This window comes from Diadema setosum, chromosome 2, assembly GCF_964275005.1.
Source record: "Diadema setosum chromosome 2, eeDiaSeto1, whole genome shotgun sequence".
NCBI lineage: Eukaryota > Metazoa > Echinodermata > Echinoidea > Diadematoida > Diadematidae > Diadema > Diadema setosum.
In genome coordinates, this window is record NC_092686.1 from 1,672,455 (window position 1) to 1,699,086 (window position 26,632).

The window sequence follows — 26,632 nt, forward strand, 5'->3', positions numbered from 1 at the left end:
ATGAAAACAATGGCCACTTTTGCATGCTCATATCACTTTCACACATCAAATGCAGTACATTCACCAGTAAGTTACCCACTCAATCACTGTAATAACAAAACTAGAAATGTCGCTACGGCGACTGGTGTATGCCTCCGCCATAATACATGGTTCTCCTAATAGGTCTATAGTACAATGTCTTGACAATGTGTGATGACAGTTTCACACAATTGGCAAAATATTAAAATGACAGGTTTGCCACAAATGTGCTGAATGTTCACTTTCCTAGAACTAGGTTCAATTGGATGAATGATTAAAACATCAAGAGTGCAGGTATTTGGGGGAACTGATGATTTTCACTTGACTTTTGACCCTTTTACAAGTTTATGCATTGAGTAATTTTCAAGGTATTGAGAAAAAGTATAATTTCAGTATCAAATGGTAAAATAGTATTATCGAAACCTGGCCTTTGACCTTTGACCCCACAGTTCCAAAGAGAATCACTGTTAGGTAGAACATGCATAAATATGTAAGTTTCATGACAATACCTTGAGTTATTTTTGAGATATGGAGGAAAAAGTGCAATTTAGCACTTTCACTTGACCTTTGACCTTTTGGCAAGAAACTTCCCACAGAATATATATTGGGTTATACATGCATACATCAAGTTTTAAAAAAATCCTTCAGGCACTGCATAAATATAAGGAAAGTAGTTATATTTTGAGGAGTTGACCTTGACCTTTGACCCCCTGACCTTTGACCCATGACCCCCAACTTCCCTAGATAATCACTGCCCATCGGTACAAGCATATATACTAAGTTCCATGAAGATACCTTGAACCATTTGCGAGATATGGAGAAAAACATGAAATTTCAATTTTTTTTTCCACAAAATAACCTGTGACCTTTGACCTTTGACCCTGTGACCCTAAAATCCACACAAAGTATCATCCCCCAAGGATATACCCTCATACCAAGTTTGATGCAAAACCACCACACGGTTCTTGAGATATCGACAAAAACAAAACGGGACGGACGGACATACGGACGTACGGACGTACGGAAGTACGGACGTACGGACGGACGGACGACCCGAAAACATAATGCCTCCGGCCACTTCGTTGGCGGAGGCATAAATATATCCACATATCATTTAGTTTCTTGACCACTTTCCATAAGAAGTATACATATTAAACCCTGTGTATAAAATAAAAAAGGAAAGATATCATCAGCTTGAAAGTAATAATCTGATACAATTTACATATTTGCCAGGAGATGATGAAGATATGGCGGTTTCGGCACTTGTTAGCTTGACTGCAGCTGATGTCATAAACCCACCATGTGGTCAATTTGGTCCAGATATGAGGTATCCAATGGCAGCGTATGCTTGGGCAGGCTTGGACACTGTAAATGGAATCACAAGAAATTAAAGAGGGTAGAAAATGAATATCAAGCTCAAGATTAGTTACACTGATTACTCTTTCATAGTTAACCCATTGAGGACAAGTCCAGAGTATACTTATGCAGGTGCCTATGGGAAATGTGTGTTGTAGCAAAATCAATCTGTCCTCAATGGGTTAATAATCTCATCAACTTTGAGCTTGCAGGACATGACACTAATTTTCTTTTTTTTCTCTGATGGCCCAAAAAAGAAATGTAGTAGCCCATAATAATAGGAATATAAAAATTTATTCTGGCTTTGCTGGCCTGGCATCAATTTTTAGTTGCACTGGGCTACTGCTGATGTTGAGCCCTGGCTTGCTTTGTTTTATGGTGGGGGTGGGGTGGGGTGGGGTGAGGGGGGGGGGGTGAATGGGGTATCCACATGAGTGGGTGTGACTTGACTGTAACAGGTGAGGGGTGGCTAATGGGTTTGGGGCAATTAACCCCTGGGCGATTACCCCAGACCCTTCCCCTGACCCTAACCCTAATCCTGAACCTAATCCTAACCCAACCCAAACTCTAACCCTAAACCTAACCCTGACCCTAATCTTTACTCTAATAATATCACTAACCAGTATTTAGCTGGGGGGGGGGGGGGGGTAATTGCCCTGCTACTTAGCTAACAATGGCTTAGATCACAGGCATACCACTTTCACTGGCTTTTCTAACACCCCATACTTCTAAATTACCCCCTCCCAAATAACACTTATATTGATGAAATCCCAAGAACAGAATATCAAATGATACAGTACTCGAATGATAGTTCTGGACCAGTTAAAAGTTAGTTTGAAAAGATGGAGTACAATTTTGCAAGCTCTACAGTTGCAGTTTGATCAGAATTGGATGGAAATGAGGGAAATTATGAATTGTAAATATTCAATAACTTTCACAAAACACTTCCTGGATAGTCAATATGAATATGCAAATTGTGAATGGATGATGTCATTCTCTAACAACTTGCCATATACAATGCAATTTGAACATACCATCTTGAAATTTTGAGACTTTGCTGTCTTGCTTTGTTTTGTTTTTGTTTAAAGGGGATGGCTAGTAACTGATCAGTGGGAATCAGTGGGAATGCTGGGGGATGATTGTTCCAATTCTTGTGGGATTATTTAAGAATACATTATATATCTATTGTTGTGTGAAAATTGTTTGCTTCAGAACGGTCTCATATTCAAGTAATGTGCAGTTAAATGCCCCGTCACTGTACAGGCATGCTAGCCTGGAAACATTAAACTGCACATTACTTGAAGAAGAGACCATTCTGAAGCAAATAATTTTCACACAACAATTGATATACAATGTACTTTTAAATGAATCCCACAAGAATTGGAACAATCATCCCCCAACATTCCCACTGATTTCCACTGGTCAGTTACTAGCCATCCCCTTTCTCAAATTGTATCATTTCTGACTGATCTTCATTTTGTCGCAAGTCAGCCAGAATTAACTTTATGTTTGACACTTTCATAGCAAAAGAAATGAATTTTGCCAGTTTTTTTTTTGTACACAATCAATGGAAAATTGTAATGCAATGACTTCATCAACTCACTCATTTTGCATATTCATATCAACTGTTTCACAACTGTTTTGCCAAAATTAGAAAAACTTTCAAATTTCAGAACTTCCTCATTTTGATCCAATTCACATCAAATTTTCATTATTGTGCTTGTAAAATTTTACTTTTTCTTTTCAGACATACTTTTAACTGGTCAAATTCTCTTTGAAAAGCCTTAAAAGGAGATTTGATAGAAGTATGATACCTAATTCTATGTACATGCAAAAAAGAGAGACTTTCATTTACACTCCAATATATCTCCTGCCCCCCCCCCCCCAAAAAAAAAAGGGGGGGGGGGCTTGAAAAATGCCCCACCACATTAAGTATTGTCATATAAGGTGCGATCACACTACACAAAACTACGAGTAGTTTCACAACCCAGTATTCTGCTTTGCTTAGTTTGGCCAGTGTGACCACAAATTTCTCGAGAAGTTACCAGCTAAACTTCCCGTTAAAATTCCTGAATGCCCTTGGAAGTTTCTCATTTCTTGCAAACCTACACCTAGTTTTACGTTGAAACTTCAAGAAGTTTATGACGCCATAATAGATCCATTCATGTTGCTTATACAATGGTACACATTTTGCATTCTTTTGCCTGCTGTGGCGCTTTTGCATTTTTTTCCCTGTGAGAAACTAAAAGTATGGGTAGTTTCCTATCACTGAAACTATGCGTAGTTTTGTCTGTAGTGTTGCCGCATGCTAAAACTTCTGTAAGTTATTGGGAAGCAAACTATGCGTAGTTTTGTCAGGTGTGACGGCAGCTACACACAGCATATCAGGCTTGCTACTGAGTCCGCACATAGTTAGTGTGGGTAGGTGTACATGTAGGTGTACTGTGGATGAAGCATTGTGGAAGATTAGTACATAATTAGCATAAAGGGTATTCTGCAGAATACATTTAATAATTCAAGAAAAAGAAAAGCAAAGCACATACCCCAGTTTTATTTTGTTCTTTGGCTTTCCTGCAATTATTTTGCACTAAACATCGCTGATCGTTGTAGTGCCACCACGTCTTGGCTCGGTACTCGTTGGCAACAGGAAGCACATGACCTTCAGTATTAAAGATGTACCTGGCAGCTGCTTTGTTGATGTGGTTATCTTTGTCAAATAACTGACAAATAAGAGAAGACACAGATATATGAAAAGAACCCATGAGAATATCTGCATGGACAAACAAAAGTGACAAGTCTGGCTTTTTCCATCACATGTAAAAGGCATTCCTCTAACTACTAGAGTAGTGGACATTTTCATGCAAGGAATTCTTCAGAATTGGCCTCTTAAGATGACTTTTGCATGTTTTTAATTTTTGGATGGTCACAACTATTGAGTGAGCACTTGGCTCACCGCTCTCGGGCAACTAAGGGCCATGGCAACACACACTACAGTAAAAAGTTAACTTTTAAAACTTTTTAAAAATTAACAAATTCACTCACACTCCAGGACTAGCAATGTGAAGAAAACTACAAACAATGTAGCATTTACACCCTTACATTATAGCTACGTTAAAATCAAAGATATGAAATAGTATTGCATAGAACAAGCTACAAATTCAAATCCTTTTAATTTTGTACCAGTTTCATATTGCGAGAAATGCCCAAACGTTTCCACTTTTATTACAGGACTGCATTGCATTGTTTTGGTTGGGTTTTGTTTGGTTTAGGTTGGCATCCCATACCTACCTGGCTGGAATAAGTTTGCAGGGGAACTAAGGAGTGTCTCTGAATTCAAAAGGCCACTTTCCAAATCTATTAATTGTTATCATCATGAAATATTGCACTCTGACCCTAACATTTATTGAAAAGTTCACTGACCACTAACCGCGAGCCTACATGAAATCAAACTTAGCTAACACATATTGAGAGAGACAGCCAAGATATGATTATGGTTGATTACATCTAGAATAAACAAACAAACAAAAATCAACAAGAAAACAGTCCTGTGGACTGATTTTGACTTCCCCCAATGAGAAGATCAAAATATCCAACAGTCTGTATTTTCACTCTAAATTGCAACCACAGTATGTATGTGAAATGTTGAGTGGTAGAAGGCTTACGGTGCACCACATATTCTTTCTTGGGTATGTATGCGACCCTGAAAAGAGCCTAACCACTCCAGATGTTTCGCCAAGAAAACGGCAAGAACATGCTTGCCGAAATGTCAGGAGTGGGTAGGCCCTTTTCAGGGCAACATATATCCAAGAAAGAATACGTGGTGTACTATTACGCCTTCTACCACCCAACATTCTACCGCCACGGAAGCCTTCAAAGATTTCAACATATGTGAAGTGCTCACCAGATAAAGGTATTTGCAGGTTTCACTCAGGAAAAAGCTCTCCATTCTGTCTTCCTTGGTTTTGGTCAGGACATTATGCAGAGTGGCATATCCACATCTATAATGGAGGAAAGAGAGCACAAATAGGGAAATATATAAACTGTCATAACAAAAGAATACCCATGCCCTCTGTAAGGGAGTTTACTGTTAGCATGTAATATGTCTTATTAGATGCTTACACCACAGACTTTCAAATAACATGGAAAGGTGATGAAGCATTCTTTGCTGAAGCGTGCAATCTCTGTAATCAATGTGAATTAAATGCATGGAGAGCTTTTGTTAAACATCGCTGATGAATCACTTTCACCTGTACTTTCCATTTAAACAAGTGTGAAAACACACAGCTTAACATCCCGGATCCTCATTTGCCTGAGGGTTCTCTTCGTTTTGAAGTCAATGGCAAAAACACAAACATTCTTAATTGACCTTTATTATGCACATGTGCGATCACAACTGTGAACTTCCTTATACTTCCGTTTCACAGAGATTTTTATCTCATTGGTCAATCATCTGAAGCAAAGTTTATCGCTTCCGGCCACCCACCGTAGTGTATCGAATAGCAGTACAGTGGATCCAAATTGTGTTGGTCGACTATCAGGTCAGTGTCAGACATGTCAGGCGGTGATCCGGGGGGCGTTTCATGAAGGAACTTGTCGGATAAAATGTCCGACAAGTCAATTATATCCGACAAGTTCAGAGAAATCAGCCAATCAGACTAAAGAATTTCTCAAAACTTGTCGGATATAATTGACTTGTCAGATATTTCATCCGACAAGTTCCTTCATGAAACGCCCCCCAGATGAGGCAAGATCGTCTGACACTCAACTGATAGTCGACCAACAAAGTCGGATTCATCAGACTGTGATCCGATACACTTCGATGGGTGGCCAGAAGCAACAAACTTTGCTTCCGATGAGTGACCGATGGGAACGAGTCTCTGTGAAATGGGGTACAGTTGAACCTCTCTTATCCGGCCTCCCTTTATCCGGATCTCTCTATTATACGGACGCAATCTCGCCGTGATTTTTTTTTTAAATAATTACTGGAGGAAAGGAGGATTCCCAACTCCTTGAGAACTCCTACACAAACACATATGAATTACATATTACTTCCAACATTAACATACACCTCTATTTTGGGGTCTGTTACTGAGTGTAACAATGAAAAGGTTGCAGTATACACATTACTACATGTGGTACTACAATGGGCTACATCAGTACATGTGTACGTATATGTACATGTATACAGTAAAGCATTGAGTCTCCCGTATCCGGCCAAATCCCTTATCCGGATGAGCCCCGGTCCCGACTTGTCCGGATACGAGAGGTTCAACTGTATTATGGTCTGGCTGGAGGGTAATCCTCTCAGTGGTGACCAGCTAGATGGTAGTCATCTCCCAGCAGAACCTCAATCTCTGCATCAAAATTCATCTCGAGAACTCACACTGGACCTTCTAATAGACCGTGTCTGTAATGTATTACAATTTATGGATGTTTCTTTTCCAGCAGACTAGAAACAAAACATCTCATTCAACTGCTCCCTCCCATTAAGTTCCGTAGGCGGGAATTCACCGAATTGTTGCCAGGTAGGGCAAGCCTCCGGCAAGCTTTGTGGTTGTCAAGGGCAACTTTTGTGAACAAAGCATGCATGAATTTGGAATACATTTCACAGCCGGTCTGTTGAGATACAAGAAAGAGATTACTTTTCTTGAATTTCACCACGCCGTCACTTGAGTGCTTCACACGTCTTCTCAAACCCCCTTGGGGGTGATATTACTCTATGAACTGTCTGCCAAAAGAGGGTCACATCCGCTGTAGAATCAGATCAGTATGAAACCGCCATCTTGTGGCTCCAATAACGAGTTTCAGGGTCATGCACGTGATAATAGAGCTACTACTGGGTACTCAAACACTTTTGCATGACACCATGATCAACCTGAAGACTTTCACTGCCAAAAACTTGCTATATATTTTGCTTTGATTTTTGCTTATTAGGTGCCTTAGCATCACTTATTCTGCTAGAAATAGCACTGTGAATAGATAGTACAGTTTTTGCAACAGGCACTTGCTGAGCAAACTCCAATTTTGATTGCATAGATGAAGAAAATTTAAACAAAATCTCATGAAAAACCCATAATGGTGGACAGTACTGACCGAACAATGTGATAAATAGGAATAATCAATATTCATTAAAACTGTTAATATCTTGAAGCTTATTTTCTGCATTCTTCATATACCCATAATTTTTTTTCTCGAAGAGCATAAGCAGACTTAAATTTTCCTTGTAATGTTTGATGGCAGTTTGTTCTTTTTATACCAGAAGTAATGGAGCAATGCACATCTACACATGGTATAGGATTACTGTACAAACTTAATAAAAGAATGAAACCTCTGCATACACAGACCTCTTGTCTCAAATCTAGTGCATCTGATTTCATGGCCGACAGTGCTAATTTGATCTGCAACATGAAACTTACACTGAATGGAAGTTAAGAAGATGAGTGCAGTAACACTTTTGTGTGCCATGCATGGTGTTGTATGAGCCACATTATTCTCAGACTGCAAACACATGAGCTTTTCTGGAAAACTTTCTGTTGTTTTTTTAAGCCTTATAACTTTTTACAGAATCATTTATACTAGAAACAGTGAAGTTGTAGAGAAAATAGCAAGCTTTGTTGAGATAGAATATTTCATGACAAAGTTATAGCTTTAATGCTTTCAATGTACTGTGGCATACTGCGATTTATCAAACAGTTTGTGCGCGGTTAAGCGCTTGAGCAAAATGTGCAAAGTTGGCAAGCCGTCAACTGAGTTGGGGATGCGAACGTGGCACACGAGGTATAGGGATATTGCACCCTTCACTGTATATTCCCTCATCTATTTTGTGGGAGAAGCTTTTATGGGACTTGTCAACTGGCATTAGACCTAGACGATGATCTGGCGGCATATAACGAGCCAATTGGGAATATCATCGTATATTCTCAATCTACCACATTCTCTTAGCACTAGTCTCCACTCCCTTGCACTTTAACAATATTTCTTTCACCAAATTGTAAATTTGATGCTCCATAAAATTTTGGGAATAAGCATGGTACATGGAAGAGGCTTTTGAATCACATTTACTGGTGACAACCGAATACAGGACAAAAACTAACCCATCAAATGTCTTGAACTGTGAATATTAAACAAATATGACCCAAGGACGCAAGAGATCAGATATTATCATTGTGCAAACCACGATCAAATTAAACAAAGAAAAGAATATTTGTCTGAATTCCCAAACGGCAAGATATGAAACTCTTTTCAATTGGATGCATTTCTGCCGAGTTCCCTTCATGTCTTTGTGACTCAGCACACACCACACTCATGCCCCTCTCACACAGTTAAGATAAATGTGGTCGCTGAAACCCACACCCCACATTCTTCATCAGCTCTTGCCCATTGCTTATCAGCACATGACTTGGATTCACAACACTGTGTGATTTTCCTCCACCAAAGACACTTTCAGATGCTGGAAATGGCACACTTGCCCGAGTGAGCATTGCCTTCAGACCACGGTTCAGTTTCTCACAGTCACTTATGGCTACTCCCTCAAATAGAAATTGTGGACGACAGGATGAATTGTGATACTGAGTAAAAATCAAAGATGCTTGCCTTAAATGTCACAAAAACTTGACATTTCTCTGCAAATTCTTCTCACAGTCCCCCCAAAAGAAATCAAGAAAGCCTAATAAAATAGAAAGTAAAACATTTAACAAATGGTGGATAAGTACATGAATTTCTTCTTTAATATTCAAGTTGACTTCAAGCAAAAGAGGGTAGAACAAAAAGAAATAAAAACAGCAAACCAAACAAATCAGGCATTAAGCTGGACCACTGAAAGTCACAGAATTTCAAAGTTTCACATTTTCACAAAGGAATGTCATCATTCTCCATGACATTAAATACAAAACTGGTATGCCTCTGCCATAATGCACGGTTCTCCTAATAGGTCTGTGGTATAATGTCTTGACAATGTGTGATGACAGTTTCACATAATTGTTTTATCACAAATGAGATTTATGAGATTTATTTATGAGATTTATTCAAGATTTCATGTGTGTTCACAAAATAGGAATGCATACAAATGTATGCAAGTACATCTCATATAGCCAAGACAGAATATATACAATAAGTATACATTGACAAGAAGCAGTTACAGGATAGTATACAACTCCACTAAGAGAGCTACATTATTCAAGGTAACGAACACGCAAAGGAATTGCAACATAAGCTTAAAAGCTTGAAAATCGTTGAAACCCCCATGCACACCAATCTATATGCTTGCAAATAGTTTAAATGATACTTGATAGGAGTTGGGGGGGGGTATTTACAAAGAGAGCATGGGAACATGAGGGGGAAAGAAGAAATGCATGTGTGGTGCCTATTTGTCCTGTCGGACATTGACAAGAGAGAGCAAGAAAAAGTTTAAAGTGTCAAGTCATTATAAGCAAATTATACTGATTAAATTGATTAAATTTCTCATAAATCCCATTCAAATGTCGATTTCAGGGGAAATATATGATCACAGCAAGTTTAATAGTTAACAGTATCCAGGAGTTCAGCGTGAAGCTGATAATAGAATATGTTTGATCGACCTTTTGAAAGTAACTATTTTTTGTAAATTACGAACATGCTGAGATAGCGCATTCCAGACATCAGGACCGCTATGTCTGACTGATTTATAGGCTAGTGCAGTACCAGGGTTCACTAAATGTATATCTGATGCTTGTCTCGTAGGATACGAGTGAACTGCACTGTTAAGTTGAAACATTGTCGAAAAAGAGACAGGTAATAGGTCTTGCTTAGAACGAAACATGAAGAGGGCAGTCTGTAGGAAATGTATATCATCTACTTTTAAACATTTTAATTTCAAGAACAATGGGTCTGCATGTTCTATTGGATGAATGGCTAAATTGTCTAAGAGTGCAGGTATTTGGGGATTTGAGGATTTTTACTTGACTTTTGACCCTTTTATAAGTTTATGCATTGAGTAATTTTTAAGGTATAGAGAAAAAGTGTAATTTCAGCATTAAATGGTAAAATATTAGCATTTAAACCTGGCCTTTGACCCTTGACCTTTGACCTTATGACCCTACAGTTCCCAAGAGTATCACTGTCAGGTAGAACATGCATAAAATTGTACTAAGTTTCATGATGGTACCTTGAATCACTTTCATGATATAAATGAAGAAGTGAAATTTAGCACCTTCACTTGACCTTTTAAATTTTGACCTTTGCCCTTTTGGCAAAAGACTTCCCACAGAATCTCTATTGGGTAATACATATATATCAAGTTTCAAGAAAAATCCTGCAAGCATCGCATAAATATGAGGGAAGTATTGACATTTTGAGGAGTTGACCTTGACCTTTGACCCATGACCCCCAAAATTCCTAGATAATCACTGCCAGTTAGTACATGCATACATACTAAGTTCCATGAAGATACCTTGAACCACTTGCGAGATATATAGAAAAAAGTGATATTTTTACATTTTCACTTGACCTTTGACTCTTAACCTCATGACCTGAAATTCTCTCTGGAGAATCTTCCTTTGGTAGTTAATAAGTTTCAAGAAAATAATTTCAGGCATTGCATAGATATAGGGGAAATACTGAAATTTTGAGCATTTGACATTGACCTTTTGACCTTTGACCTGAAGCATGTTCACCTAAAAGTTGATAGGCACAACTTGTATGCCCACTCGTACATATACATGCCAAGTTTCATTAATAGGATACCTTAAATGGTTTTTTAGTTACGCTGTCCACAAAATTAAGTACAGACGGAAGGACGAAGGATGGACGGATGGACGGACGGATGGAAGGATGGACGGACGGACAACCCGAAAACATAATGCCTCCGGCACCACTTCATGGTGGAGGTATAAAAAAGAAAAAAAATCCAAACAGGGCTATTTGAGGTCACTGCTTTACAAGTCTCCCATGAGCTTGCATGCAAAATTTCAACTAATATTTGATTACAAATAATTCTAGTAATATCCATTTTTGTTCCAGGGAAAGTTCTCGCAAAGGGTGCATTTTTTTCACTTTTTTTCCTCCAATTTTTCACTAGTGAATTACATTCATTTCTCTTCGGTTTCCCTTTGTTTAGGTTCATTACATATTCAAATAGCGCATCACTTCGGTAATCCCAAACATTTATCCCAAAGTTGATTTACATCCTTCGGGTTTATGTCAGGTTAAATGTGTGAGTGTGTGTGTGTCTCACACACACACACACACACACACACACAGCAATAGCTTCTGACCACATGGGTTTCTGGGACGAACACTGTACTAGGGCTATAAGGGTTTTGGGGACGAACACTGGTAGCTCACTTGGTAGAGAACCAGGCTAGAAATCCGGAGGTCTCGGGTTCGAATGCTGTTGGAATCCCATTTTCTATGCTCAATTTTTCACTAATAAAGTATTTAGGATATAAAATGAAAATTTGGAAAGGATGAATCAACTACATGAAGTGTTTGAATGCAAAAACTGATATACGTCATTTTAAATTTTTGGTTTAAAGCAACGTCATCATCAAATAGAGAAAAAAATACATCTTTTTTCTAGATACTGCACTCATTAAACAACAATATTTTAAATGATATGATTAAAGTTATCACTTACATTTTGATCATTATCTTTGTTTTTTCAGCATATTCATTTTCAAACAAAAGTATCTCAAACTGATACAAATAGATCATATCTTTGTTTGCATTTAAACTCTTCATATAGATCACTGATGAAAAAGAGAAAGGAAATGACAAAGAAAGAGCATTGGATCTGCTTGCTGCAATCCACTTACTTGGCTTTTGTATAAGTCTCTATACTGTCCATTATGTCACTGCCAACAAACAGATAGAATGGATGACCAGTTGCCTGTAAAAAGAAAAGGTATAAAACATAGAAATCTATAATCTCACCATAGGAAAGGAATATTGGTAACAGAGGAACTTACCAAGAATCAATTTAGATATTTTAATTGCTGAGGACACTTGTGATATTGCTTGCATTTTTTTTTTTATTTCAATTTCCTCTAAATGAGAGGTTATTTTCATAGAGACTTACTGTGAACAAGAGAAATTTCATGCATGTCGCGCTAAACTAGCATGAAAACAAGAACAAAGGGACAAATATTAAAATATGTACAGAAATGCTCTCATCCAAAATCTTTAGCAACTTAACTTCAGTGAAATTCGCCCAGCACAAAAAAGTAATCATGCTACTGTTCCATATTTACAGTTCTTAAATCTATCAAAAACACTGCAAATCTCAGTGTTATTATGCAGCACACACAGTTTCTGTACGCAATGAATTTAGATCAAAACATGCAGTTTTGAATGAATAGCACGTTATGCTTCTACAACCGACTTCTAACAATGTTGTTTTATGGAGGGGTACACCAGCTCAGGGAGGACGTTAAACTCAACATAGTCCACGATAATCTAATCCTGACCACGGCTTCCTGTGAAATCTGATCCACAATACCACAAAATATGCATTGCATTCAAATACTTTTCTCAATGTTCCCAAACGTTGCTTTTATGGGTTCATGAGTAAGCTTGCAACATGATATGATCCGCTTCAGATATGACTCCCCTCGGGAGAGAGCGACTACAGTGCCAGGAGGAAGCCTCTGGAAACCATTTGCAACTGACTGAAAGAGGATGTAGATGACAGAGGAAGGATATCGGGTGTCTCTTATGTCTGTAATCGTTTGTGTGCCCTGCGGGGAGCCCCCTGCGGGCTACATTCATTTAAGAATTTCATGCATGGATGGTGAAAGTCATCACTCGCTACAAAGAAATTTGCATAGACTGCCTGCTTTTGCAGGCACACTTGCGGCCACACGCCGCGAGGTGTCAGCACAGAAAATTTGACCCAACACAGCGCACGTACGGGTTTACTGCCCTGCATGGTGTAAACAATGAATCATTTATTCACTATTCTGCACATATGGGTTTTAAACACAATCCAGTTTTGGCATGCCATAAAATCAAATGAGGGTGTGAGTATGGCAATGGAAAAGGTGAAGGATTCACGACTCTCCCCGTCATTGTCCTTTTCAGAACTCCCTGCGAGAATACTGTCTTTATCTCTCCAGCTCCTATACTATATTAGAGTGCATGGAACTAACCTTTCAACATAAGACTATTCTCATTCTCAACTGTGCACTAACCTATCCACTCACCGCAAACAGTCCTTTCATGACTAATATCGCACTGTGTTACCATAAATACCCTTCATCTACAAATACACGCAGTGGAAAACATTCACAAATAATATAACAAGCACAAAACTACAAAATACATCGCGAAAGGCCTGGTAAAGTAACTTAACATCTATAACTTTAAACTGGAATATAATTATCAATATGCAAGCCAAAGAAGGGTCTTCCACTGAGAAACATCAGCTTTCAAGTCCATACACAACTTTCAATTCCATACACAGAAAGGCATTCTAAAGATACAGCACATATACACGTCAGATAATTTCAAAATACCGTGAAAACATGCTGAGTAACAAAGAAAACACACACACATCGGCTTTGTGCTTCAAAACATTCTCAAACACTGAAATATCTACAAGTGGTAGTTGATACAAAATTGTGACAATGTGAACTTTAACAAGAATATCAAATTCCTTACTTTTTGGCCAGTAATTTAGATTTACAGTTTTCTTAGCTTCACGAGTGTGACACTATCTGGGTATTCCAAACTGATAGATCATCACGGGCATATCCCTGCTGAATTCAGAACCTCGCAATGCACTCATACCTGATAAAGTAAGTATGTGGACTCAATCAGCTCCGGCCGCAGTGGGTAGAAGAGGACGTTGGCGTTCTTGCGGAACCAGTCAAACCTCTCCGGGAGGGCGTTAAACTTGCGCCAGATGGCGTAGTAGTACGCGTGACTGCAGATTGCCTCATCCAAGTCCCCTGCCAGCACCTTGGATTAGTGAGAGTTTGGTATGATAGACATCACACAATCAGAGAACCTTGCACTGTGATAAAGATTTCTAGATCCATCAGTCATTCTATGCCACAATATAACTTTTTCTTCTCTATACCCAACTGGCATCAAGACTTGCTCTCCTCAGTCTATTTCTCTTTCGAAAGGTTAACTAAAATACAAAATCATTTTTCTGGTGCTACATCATTTAAAAATAAGGTAAAAGATAATGATATATAGCACTACATTGTAAAAGTGGATATTTTTGTGCAAGTGATTCTTCACACTCAGCTGGGAAAGACATGTTTTGCATGTTTATAATTCCGCGGAATCAAGACATGAACTACTGGAATATATTGCAATGCATGTAAAATTATTCTCATGCTTTTATTTTGCTGCTGGCTTCTGGTAGAGCTAAATGTGCAAAAAATTTCAACACCGCAAAATTTCACTTTTACAGTCAAGCAAAGTACAGTTTTTAGAGCAGCAGACTTGCTATGATGTCTAGGATTTGTAGTTATTGAAATTTATAGATTTCTTATCTACATTCTAAATTCTGATGTTGTTCATCTCTGTGTCAAATGAGATTACTTACTGTTCACAGTTCCATATACTGCATATGTTCACCAGAAATGTCATAGTTGGTCATCATCCTCAACATGAAAAAAACAACAACCAACCAACAAACAAACATACAAAACAAAACAAGAGACCCGGGGGTCTCGTGCTCACCTTAGTATAGCAAGTTCACCTTCCATGCAATCTTGCAGACTACAGTATATAGTATTAACTTAACTCTATCACTTCTGGTTCTAGAGAAGATTTTTAAAGATTCCTTTTTTTTGGGGGGGGGGGGTTGGGGCAACAAAGGGGATGTTGAGAGCATCATGAATCAATAAAAGTCAACACGTGTTGGCAATGCATAGATCCTGTACTGAAGGAGCTCTCTGATGAGTTGCTCACCTGTATTCCAGAAAAGGCGGCTTGAAGGGCGTCGATCCAGTTGTTCAGCATGCGGCCATTGTTCATGTTGACGTTGACATAGAGGGGGCTGTCTCCGATGCCAGATCGACACGATTCGCGCCTGTCAAGAGATTGCACGCAACAATTATGGATAACTGGCAAAACATTTCACTTACCAAAAATGAATAGCCAGCAGTCACTGGGGTGCTCTTACATGTCAGGATACGATACTCCAATCTATTCACAACTGTCACAGTTTGCAACATTAACAACATAATATATAGTGACATGCAGTGTCATACAACACTGCATTCAGCCATAGTAAATACTACAAAGCTGTGATTAAAGATTACATTATCAGCTCTGAATATTTCAAAAGACCCAGTTTGGAGCAAAATTTCAAGCATGAGCAGAAAATTCACTGGTAGCTCCCCCCCCCCCCCCCCCCCACATACCACTAATATATATCACAAATGCAATGATCTTTCCTCTGCTTCTCTGTTACCTAAATCTGACTTCATCAACTGATTCCAAGCATATCACAATAAAAGAATAGTCTCAATATAAATGATGAATAAACTATAAATAAACAAACAGAATCACTGCATATTATCCTTAAAACCCATACCCTTTGGTGGAGTGACATGGACCCAGTCTTTAAGAAGTTACTATGATAAATGTGGTATGGGAAACTATGAAACATGATCTTTTCTTCACAGAAACTTAGACCGTTGAGGATGAGTCCCGAGAATACTCGGGCAGGTGTCTATTGGAAATGCGTGTTAAAGCAAGATCAGTCTGTCCTCAGTGGATTAAATTTGCCATTTCTCTCCTTGGCTATAAAGGAGTACATTTCTATTCAAATCATTATTGTCAGAGGGAGAGAGGGAGTGAGTGAGACGAAAATGCCAGCAAGACACAGAGTGTGGTACTTACACAACGCTCTACATTCTGGCATATAACGAAGGCACTAACCCTTTCCGCATATACTTCTTGACGCTGCTGTAGAGCTCGTTGAAGGCTTCCAGATATTGATGGTCTCCAAACATGATGAAGCTCTGCACAGTCAGACAAAAGAGATGCAAATCAAGTTACACAGACATTAGACATTACATAGATATGTCCAAATATAAGCTTTTGGCCATTTTGTCAAACTCCTGCTTTTACCAACTATAAAAACTCAACTGCATGTAAAAACCAAGATGAGAATAGCACATATTACATTTTCCAATAAACTGTCTCAATCTGTCTACTCCCTATCCTCAAATGTAAAGATGAAATAGTCTTGGATGTCCTTGCGTTTCACTATAACACTTAAAGTGTGGTCCATGGACCACACTTTAAATGTTAAAGTGTTTAAGTGTCTGAGCTAGAGATAACAGATGTCATACTTTTGCCCACAAATATGCATGGTAAACTCTCAAATCATCCTTTACTTACAATGTACTAATTCATGTTGCACATGTAAGTACATCAATCCTTTGCTTTACAAAACTAGAAATATCGCTACAGCGACTGATATGCCTCTGCCATAATGCATGGTTCTCCTAATAGGTCTATAGCACAATGTCTTGACAATGTGTGATGACAGATTCACACAACTGGCAAAATATTAAAATGACAGGTTTGCCACATATGTGCTGAAAATGTTCACTTTCCTAGAATTAGGTTCAATTTGATGAATGATTAAAATGTCAGAGTGCAGGTATTTGGGGAACTGATGATTTTTACTTGACTTTTGGCCCTTTTATAAGCTTATGCATTGAGTAATTTTCAAGGTATTGAGAAAAAGTATCATTTCAGTATCAAATGGTGAAATAGCATTATCTAAACCTGGCCTTTGACCTTTGACCTCACAGTTCCAAAGAGAATCACTGTTAGGTAGAACATGCATAAATATGTAAGTTTCATGATGATACCTTGAGTTACTTTCGAGATATGGAGGAAAAAGTGCAATTTAGCACTTTCACTTGACCTTTGACCTTTTGACCTTTGACCTGTGGGCAAGAAACTTCCCAAAGAATATATATTGGGTAATACACGCATACATCAAGTTTAAAAAAAAAAAACCTTCAGGCATTGCATTTTAAGGAAAGTAGTGATATTTTGAGGAGTTGACATTGACCTTTGACCCCCTGACCTTTGACCCATGACCCCCAACTTCCCTAGATAATCACTGCTCATCGGTACAAGCATATATACTAAGTTCCATGAAGATACCTTGAACCATTTGCGAGATATGGAGAAAAACATGAAATTTCAATTTTTTTTTCACAAAATAACCTGTGACCTTTGACCCTGTGACCCTAAAATCCACACAAAGTATTATCCCCCCAGGATATACCTTCATACCAAGTTTGATGTAAAACCACCACACGGTTCTTGAGATATCGACAAAAACAAAACGGGACGTACGTACGGACGGATGACAGGGGCAAAAGGTGATAGGACATTACCTTCAACAGGTATTCATAGAAGGAATCCTGGCCAGCTCCAAGCCCACTCTGTACTCCAATCCATTCACCAGTCTGGATGTTGATGACATTTCCTGGAAGACGGGTCAAAGAATAATTATATAAGGACAGATATATCAATAGGTGAATGGATCTACAGATGAACAAATTAATGTTTCAGTCATGAATAAACATTTGAATAAGCATAAATAATAGGATTACCACATTTTCCACATGCCATTAAAGAGTTGTAAGTGCTTATATTTTCCTGTATCTATTCATATAGCAAGGACTTCACTAATTTATTGACACATCAGTTGTAATGTATCTGTTCATACAGATTGGCAGATGCATAGATTCAACTACAGCAACAGAAAACAAAACTTTACATTACATTTGAATACCATCTACATAATTTCATATAAGTGCTATGAACTGGAGCAAATGTAATGGTATGCATATTTATGATCCATTCTACAGTCCCACAAAATAGTCTTATGTCAAATATAAGATCCTTATAGCTTAGAGTATGACATTACCTGCAAGGAATCAAACTGTACCAAAGAGCCTGAAATCAGTCCCACATCGTAAGGTATCATGCCTCTTTTTGTTCTCTTTGTGTTGATTTTGGTTTGGGATTTATGCTTTTTAGGTGAGGATGAATAAAGAGCTGTAGTTGTATTACCTCCTGATGATGGGACATTAGTAAAGGGATTACCAAATTTTACATCCATCAGGCCACGCATCTGGCAATGATATCAGTTGAAGAGTTTAAAATGCGAAAACTTTTTTTTTCGTTTTTATCAACTTGATATATTTGACATTAAAGCTGCTGAAAAGTAAAGAAAATGATTAAAATATTTACGATAAATTTTATATCATCAAAAATATGTTGAGTAACAAGTGCAGTTTCAATGAAAAGTGAATTGTTCTCTTTTTGATAATGAAATTAGCATTCAACCCATCAAGGACGGACTGATTTTGCTATAACATGCATTTCTCATAGACACTTGCCCGAGTATACTGAGGACTCGTCCTCAACGGGTTAAAAATGGTGTTCATAGGTTTTGTATTCAAGAATTGAATTGAATTGAATTGAAATGGTGTTTTATTAATCAATATCTTTCGCAGCCCGGAGGCTGAATTACAGACATTGTTAACAATGGCCATGTATACATTAAAAATACTCACAAAATACAATGTAGCGATGAAAAAAATACATTGAAATAACAAAGGGTCAATCTTATTCATCAGAACCATTGCACAATTAGATTAACCTATAATACAAAACAAAATCAGATATTACAGATACAATATATTACTATTCTCAATAATTATAAAAAAAAAAATGAGTTTATATTAATCATATATACCGGTCATTTATACTTATTAATTAATACAGATGTTGTGTTGTCATACGGCTCAAATCAACACATTTTACACAACAAAAATAATCAGTTTATCAAAAATGATCAAAGATAGTCAAATAAACAAAAATAATCAGATAATCATAAGGCTCAAATCAACACATTTTACACAACAAGCTCTTCAGTTTTTCTCAAATATTCTCAATTGTGATTTCAGATTTAAGGTTTTATGGCTCTTTCACCCATATTTCTCACCCAGGAGACCAGTAGTATTAGATCGCTGCTCAAGAAGGACGGTGACTGCCTTGCGGGCCAGACTCTCAAACACTGGGTCCTGCACGAGGGAGCTCAGCAAGCCAAACTCTAGCATCAAGGAGCCAGCTCCAGCCGTACACGCCTCTTGGATACCATCCTTTGGGACTCCACTGCACAGATTGACCTGTACCATGGGGGAGAATGAGGCATTGGGATTAATCTTGTGACTCGTCACCATGTACAGTCCTTCACTGATCTCCTGCCAATAGTGGATCTGTTCAGATGCAGATTCACAGCATTCCATACAATTTCACTTTCTATCAAATCAATATAAATCAAAGTGAGAAAGATGAAAACAAACATAAATCAGCTAAAATCGAGGCACAACTACATATGACATGATAACCCTAATTTGTTGAAGATGCCATTGATGGCAATTTTCTATAACAGCAATACATTCAGCTGAGCTAAATTGCTTTAAAAATCACTATAAAATATGTATACATGCAGTGTATTATAAAACTTCATACATGATTGTGAAAAAGAGAAAGCCTACAGCATACATGGAAAAACAATCATACTAATCATATGTACCCATATCCCAGTATACCCATACACTTCTTAGTATACAAGGTCAAAAACATTTTAGTTTCTTTGTTGTCCTGATCAACCATTGATCCATACAATGTAAATCTACACAATCAATTCCAATTGCAATCAAATTTTGTACATCTTGACCTGAAATGGCCTAACATCCTCAGAACCACCTTTGGGCTTTCAATACACTAGCTACAAAAACTAATTTTATCATGAATGCCAACCATCAAAAAAATAAGTGACTAAAATAAAGGGATAAACAAACAAGCAATGCAATACAGTACAAGCACTACAATACAATTGTAGTTGGAAAAAAACATAATTGATAAAAGAAGAAATGTGGTGCCATCAAACAAATACTGTATATGCCATACATTTTGCGAGTCTAATCTTGTAATGAATCGGGAATGTCAAATAATTTTCCAAGTGGTTAAATTCACAATCGTGGAATACAGTAATGGATGGAGAAATGTACGCATGCCACATTCATGTTGGGATCAGAGTTAAAACTTCGCATGTTGTAATATTTGCGAATAGCACCCGACTTGTGAAATTCACAAAATATATGGCGTATACAGTAAGAAAGGTATCTCTCCTCACCCTAGGATGTGGAAGACCAGTGGAGGTATTCTCAAAAGCAGGGAGGAGTCTTGTCGCAAGGTCGTGGGCCAGGTGGAGGAGCTCTTTGTTGTAGTCTGGTGGAGTCAAGTCACCGAGAGGCTGGAGGGGGTCTGTCATCAACAGGTGAGCTGACAGCAGGCCTCCTATTACCCTGTATGCAAATATGGGGTTGGCAATACCTCCTTTACATTCACAGTCTTCCCAAAACAAGTTTCTGTGTGTACACATGGCACATAGGGTTAACACACTTTAGATAGTTTGCTGGAGTCTATTTCATGTAGATGGCATATGATTGACATGACTAGGATTAAATCCCTCAGCACATCTAAAAACACACTGATGCAAAGTAAAAATCACTCTTTGAAGGCAAAACTCATATTTTGGTTCAAAAATAGGAAGCCTTTATTTTTTTCATTTTAATGCATATTTGCTTATCATTGACAGTGACTAAACATGCTATATATCATTAAAATCTAGTAGCTGTAAGCCATGTGCAAGCTTTCTGACAAAATAAACAATAAAACACAAAAAACAACATTGCATTACTGTGATGCTCATGCTACAATTTCAGTGCTTAATGCATTGTACTTCCTATCCATACAACTATGCAAACCATCTCCTATTTAATCTAAGTAAGTGCTTGAGCTGGTTGTTATCATTTACCATCCACTCTAGACTTGCCAAATTATGTTTACATTGGTATTTGACCCTTGACACTTAATTCTCTGTCTACTGAAGTGCTACCATACAAAATACATTATGTAGGCAGCAAATAGCACTTGGTGAAATACTACTGTACAACTCTTTTCTCACACATGCAGAGATAAACTTTGATAATAAAAACAACCTCAGCAATTTGCTTTTTAACCAGAATATTGCACTTGATGTCTACTGAAACATTTGTTAGAGTTTTGAGAAATATGATTTTCAGTCAGTCAGCTATTAATACTGCAGGTCACACACAGTTTTTATACCATGCATGTGTCAAATTTAAGTGTCAGTTACAAGTGTACTTACCGTATTGTTGATTCAAACACTTGCACTGTAGTATTTTTTTCAAATGACACAGTTTCTACCACCAGATTTACAGCCCGTTGGAACTCGCTGGCATTCCCAAGTATCTGAATCGTTACAAAGAAGAAAATTCAGCATGACATATGAAATATAATTTGCTTGCACTTCAACCACAAACATATCTTGTGAAATCTTGTCTGATTTACCATCAATAAAAAGCAGTGTATGAATACTTCCTAAAACAAATAAAGACATTGCCATTACAACAGCATACATACATGTACACCTGTTTTAATAAATACAATCATGTAAAATGCAATACTATCAGAAAAAGCAGTAATTTGTGAGAGAAAAGTGGAAATAAATGATTTACATTCAAACTTACAATCAAACCTAAAGAAAATCACTATTCAATGCTTGTGAGGAAAAACATGTAATTCACTGATAAATTGCAAAAGAGTGCAACTAGTGATTAGTGCAATAACAACAGAGTCATGCACAAATTTAAATGAAAGCATGGAAATAGACAAATGATGTTGTTTGTAATTCTGATAAATTTGCTTCAGATGATCACAAAAAACTGAGCAACAACAGCAATAAGGATATCACACCTAGTACTAACTATAGATATCAAACATATCACACAAGTTCAACTCTATCCACCAACTCTTTTAAAAGTGAAACAGTTAGCTACTAGAAGAATCACCTGAGAAGGAACAGTCTCTCTGAGTTTTTTCCATTTTCCCATCTATCATACTGTATATCATCTATATAACTTGAAATAAACAACTTGAAGTTCTCTGAAGTATCTTATTCCAACATGAAATATACATTTAAATCAAAACTTTAAAGAATTTTTTTTTCCTTTTACACATTGTTGCCATTTCAAGTAAAGAAAATGCTAAATGTCAGTAGTTTACACTTCAGCTCCGCTGACAACATTTTCTACCCGTCCTCAAAAAGAACAATTTCATAATAAAGATTTAGAACATAAATCAACAATGAGCGAATAAAACAATGCCTCGAGTGCTTCACACTCAGACTAGAAGGGAGTATGATGGGCATGCAGTTTGGCAGACATGAAAAGTGATGTGACTTACTGCTAAGGTGTCCAGACTGTCAATTAGTGTTAACGAAAAGTCGCCAAGTACATCATTGATATTCAAATTTCCTCTGCAAAAGAAACAAGACAGCACAAAAACAAAACAACCTTGGTATAAATATAATCAAAATTAAAGGCATGCATGTGCAATGAAGGCAATTTTTCAGTCCTTAATTGATATCAAATGAAAATATAACTCAGTTGTGCAAAGGTGTGACAATTAAAACGTACTGAAAGTAGTACAGGTATGTTGTATTTCAAACTGCAGTGTAAAGAAAAAAAATAACCATATAATACATGCCTAGGACAGAGGACAAAATGGCACAACATTTGTGTTCCACCTGTCATAAACAATAGCCTAGCCCTAGGGCTGCACACTGTAGCAACAAACCTCTTCTCACAAAAGACGAGTAGAGGATATACCTTGAAAGGTCAAAACATTATACAAGTATAGGCACTTCTACTCTTATTTTTTAATCATCATTTGGGACACATTTGAGCATTTTGAGCTTTCCTTATCAAGGACAATGGCCTCTTAAAGGCACATGGTCCCGGTGGTTTAGTCGAATGCATACGCGGGCGCACGGCGCAAGTTTCCTATAGAGACCTATGCTATCGACTCCTCTTTAGCGCTTATGGTACATGTATGACCCATTTCCCGGAATCCGAAGAAGTCCGATCCACTGTAGTCAGTGGTCCGATCACAGTTCGGCTCATGATTCGGCCGAGGGGGATGACAGCTTTAGGAAACTTCGTTTGTGATGTCATAATAAGAAGCACGTATATGCAAGCACCCTGGCATTACTACAGACTGCGTGATGCGCAGAGAAGACAACTAAGGCAACGTTACCTAGCAACACCTATGCGCTTTACTCTTGATGACAGCTCAACTTCAGCAATCTTCGTATCAATGCTAACGGTGATCCGCAGTATCATCAACAGTGCCCGCTACACTACCGGGACTATGCGCCTTTAAGACAGGTTATTTTGTTTGGTGTCACTTTTTTTTGCTCAAGTTAACGATATCTGGGTGTTTGGGGTTGTTGTACACGCATACATGTACATTCTATCCATATCTTATGAAATAAAATTATCACCCAATTGTATATACCTCTACTAAAGTTTTTTTTAAAAAAAGTTGAAAAAGAAAAAAAAAATGGTGATCTACATGTATATACTGTATCTACAGTATTTGTGCATCTTTTGATAATCAGAATGGACTGTATAGCATCTGTATAGCAAACTTGTACAATTGTACAGTCTAATTGATCAAGGAACTCCTACAATATGACTGTAATGCCCATGCAGTTTTCTTTTACACTGATCAGTATGCTCAGGAAGATCAGTGTGTCCCACCTCTCTTGTGTAAGTGATAGATAGATATTTAAACTTATCAGCACCCGCAGGAAGGTTCCACAATGCGCAAAAGCATAAATAGGTTTCTACATGTAGCACTTAAATACTAGCAGGCGCTCAAATTTTGGACGGCGTTGTGGTCAAATTATGCTATGGGCAGCTTGTGTTTCTGAACCCCCCAACCAAAAGTAAACCAGATGAATGAATGAATGAATGAATGAATGGATTAATAAATCAATAAATCAATCAATCAATTAATTAGCAAAAATGAATGAATAAGTAAAAGATACAATTGTAATCATGGTAATTTTGTACTGAATCACGTACAGCAGTGAAATGAATATGACAATATTGACATCAAATGGACAATGCTTTCTCCCTTTACAGTGACCAAGAAGCAAGATCAATGAAGATCACCATTATTGCATTACAGGGCAATCACGCTACTACATGTAGTCTACTACTACTCAGGGTTCGAAATTGGCGATGGTCCGCTGGCCATTGGCCACCCAAAATCACGTCGGACTAGCTAAAAATCATAAAATTCTGAAGTTACTAGTCCGTCTGGCTAGCCAAAATATTGCTTCAGTGTTAAAATTGATTCTAAGTAGTCCGCCTGGCTAGTTAAAAAAAAAGTTAAGTGCGACCCTAACTACACGCAGCCGCTGTCGCGAATCGCGACAGCGCTGCACCTCTATTCCTTCGCGGACGTTGTTATCTTTCACTGTTTCCTTCATGAATATCTTTATTAATCGTGGAAAACTAAAATATAAGGAATTATCGTAATCTATGACCATCATTCAATAACCGGTATGCGATTTTTTGTTTAATTATGTCTAAAACTTACCGAAATCTATGGCTGAAATCAGGTCTGTAAACGTCCTTACTGCCTCACTCCTCATCTGCGTGTTATATGAATGGCATTCACTCTCGTATACTACAACGTAGGTAGTCGGAGATAGTCGGATGACCCCGACTAAAAAAGGTCAAATCATTGCCGGTGCAGCACGCGCGGATCTACTACAAGTTTTACGTAACACATGAAACGCACGGGCGCACGGGCGTAGGTAAAAAGCAACCACTTCTGAATGCGCATGCGTGGTAGTTTGTTGATTTTTTGAAGCTCTCGAAGGAAAAGATGCCACCGCACGATCTATACTCCGAAAAATTCAACAATAAGGTCTGGATACCAACAAAACGCCGAATTCAACTCAACAATCAGGAAAATATGCTGTAGGTAAGTGTTGCAATTATATTACTCTTAAAATCATACAAAATAAAAGGTATTTTATGTGATTTTGCCGTCAATAGTGACGGTTGTTTACAACGTTGAAACACTAACACATGTCAGACCCTGTGCGCAGCACAGTAAAGTGGGAGTTATGTCCACTTCAAGGGAATATTAACTTACCAACTACGCCAGGCTGACGATGGACTGGATCCAGGTAGATTTATACAGGTGTATGCCTTGTAAGTTGTAGTTGTTTCCTTCCTAATCCGTGAGTCCATTCAGCGTCGAGTCAAGGTCGTGGGGGTCAATTGTCACCTGATATAGAGTTGGATGTGTCAGTCAGGTGACCCCCTAGTCATGTTAAAGTCACAGTCCGGGTCTGGTTAAGGTCGTGAGGTACAGTAGATAGGAGGGGAAGTTAAAACCAACCATCCCCCCAAACCAAATCCCACTAGGGTCTACAACAGTGTCTAGTCAGGCTAAGTGCGACCCCTGCTACTGTACCAGCATAAAGTATAAACTAACATTACATCACTTGCATCAGAGCAAAATTAACACCTCCTACGTCCGGTCACGAGTACGAGTAAAATTATATGTGACTGGCGCTCTGTGAGTGAGCGCTGCTGCTGCATGCTGCATGCTGGCCCCTAGGGCCTAGCCCGGCCTACACAAAATGACTGTCACACAGCAACTGACATGAGAGTGAATTAGTGGGACTACAGTATGTTTTCCATACATACGGCAGTATGGTCTCTAATTTTTTGTTATACTTACGGATTCTCGCGATCTGGTCCACGTCCGGAGCAGTGAATGGGATCTAATTCATCTAGAGGAAAGGCGTATTTCATATAGTTGTCGTAGCCAAACTGAAACATGCGTTTCACATCCTCAAGCCGTCGTAGTCTTTCCGACTCGGGAAAATGAGAATATTTGTGGTCGTGCCATACCGACATGCGTTTACGTACGAATAAAGAGTCTGCGAACCAAGTGGAAACATAACTCTGTCCCTGCGATAAAAACACAGTAGATATATAAAATATCCATCCAAGCAGAGAACAGAAGCTGAAGAAAGCCATGGCAATATCAACGTGCACCATGCTAACATTCAAAACATGCTGTCTGTGAAGTTTGGAATACACAGTTTACATGGTTCCAAGCCTAACTTGATGCGCACATTACTGTACACAATGGTACTTCCTATAGGGAAATACACAACTGTGTTAGCCTTCTATCGAAACGCCAGGTGTCACACGATCATTGCTTGTTTACACCATAGTCTTAGAGCAAGCATTTAGTGTTTCTCAACATTCGAATATGAATGACCAATTATTGATCATGTCATTCGAATATTATTGATTACAAT

The 26,632-nt window shown here is 38.1% G+C and overlaps 1 protein-coding gene across 1 annotated transcript; it reads right to left on the minus strand.

Moving 5' to 3' along the window:
* Nucleotides 1-1,217: 1,217 nt before the first annotated feature.
* On the minus strand, nt 1,218-26,366 carry LOC140238767 (ER degradation-enhancing alpha-mannosidase-like protein 1). Its single transcript, XM_072318669.1, has 13 exons — nt 26,044-26,366; nt 22,681-22,753; nt 21,584-21,687; nt 20,546-20,717; nt 19,349-19,532; nt 17,730-17,821; nt 16,249-16,331; nt 15,274-15,394; nt 14,137-14,307; nt 12,165-12,238; nt 5,276-5,372; nt 3,918-4,094; nt 1,218-1,383 (listed from the first exon to the last, which is right to left on the minus strand). The coding sequence occupies exons 1-13, from the start codon at nt 26,364-26,366 to the stop codon at nt 1,306-1,308; spliced, it is 1,749 nt and encodes a 582-aa protein (XP_072174770.1). The 3' UTR covers nt 1,218-1,305.
* Between the last annotated feature and the right edge of the window lie 266 nt (nt 26,367-26,632).

Excerpts from the sequence above, each read along its gene's own strand:
- LOC140238767 (XM_072318669.1), bottom strand. The coding sequence starts at position 26,366 with ATGGTGCACGTTGATATTGCCATGGCTTTCTTCAGCTTCTGTTCTCTG. Across the intron at positions 19,533-20,545 it reads CTGGTCTTCCACATCCTAGG|GTCAATCTGTGCAGTGGAGT; the intron begins GTGAGGAGAGAT and ends CCCATGGTACAG. Across the intron at positions 14,308-15,273 it reads CCGCCTTTTCTGGAATACAG|GTGCTGGCAGGGGACTTGGA; the intron begins GTGAGCAACTCA and ends CACTAATCCAAG.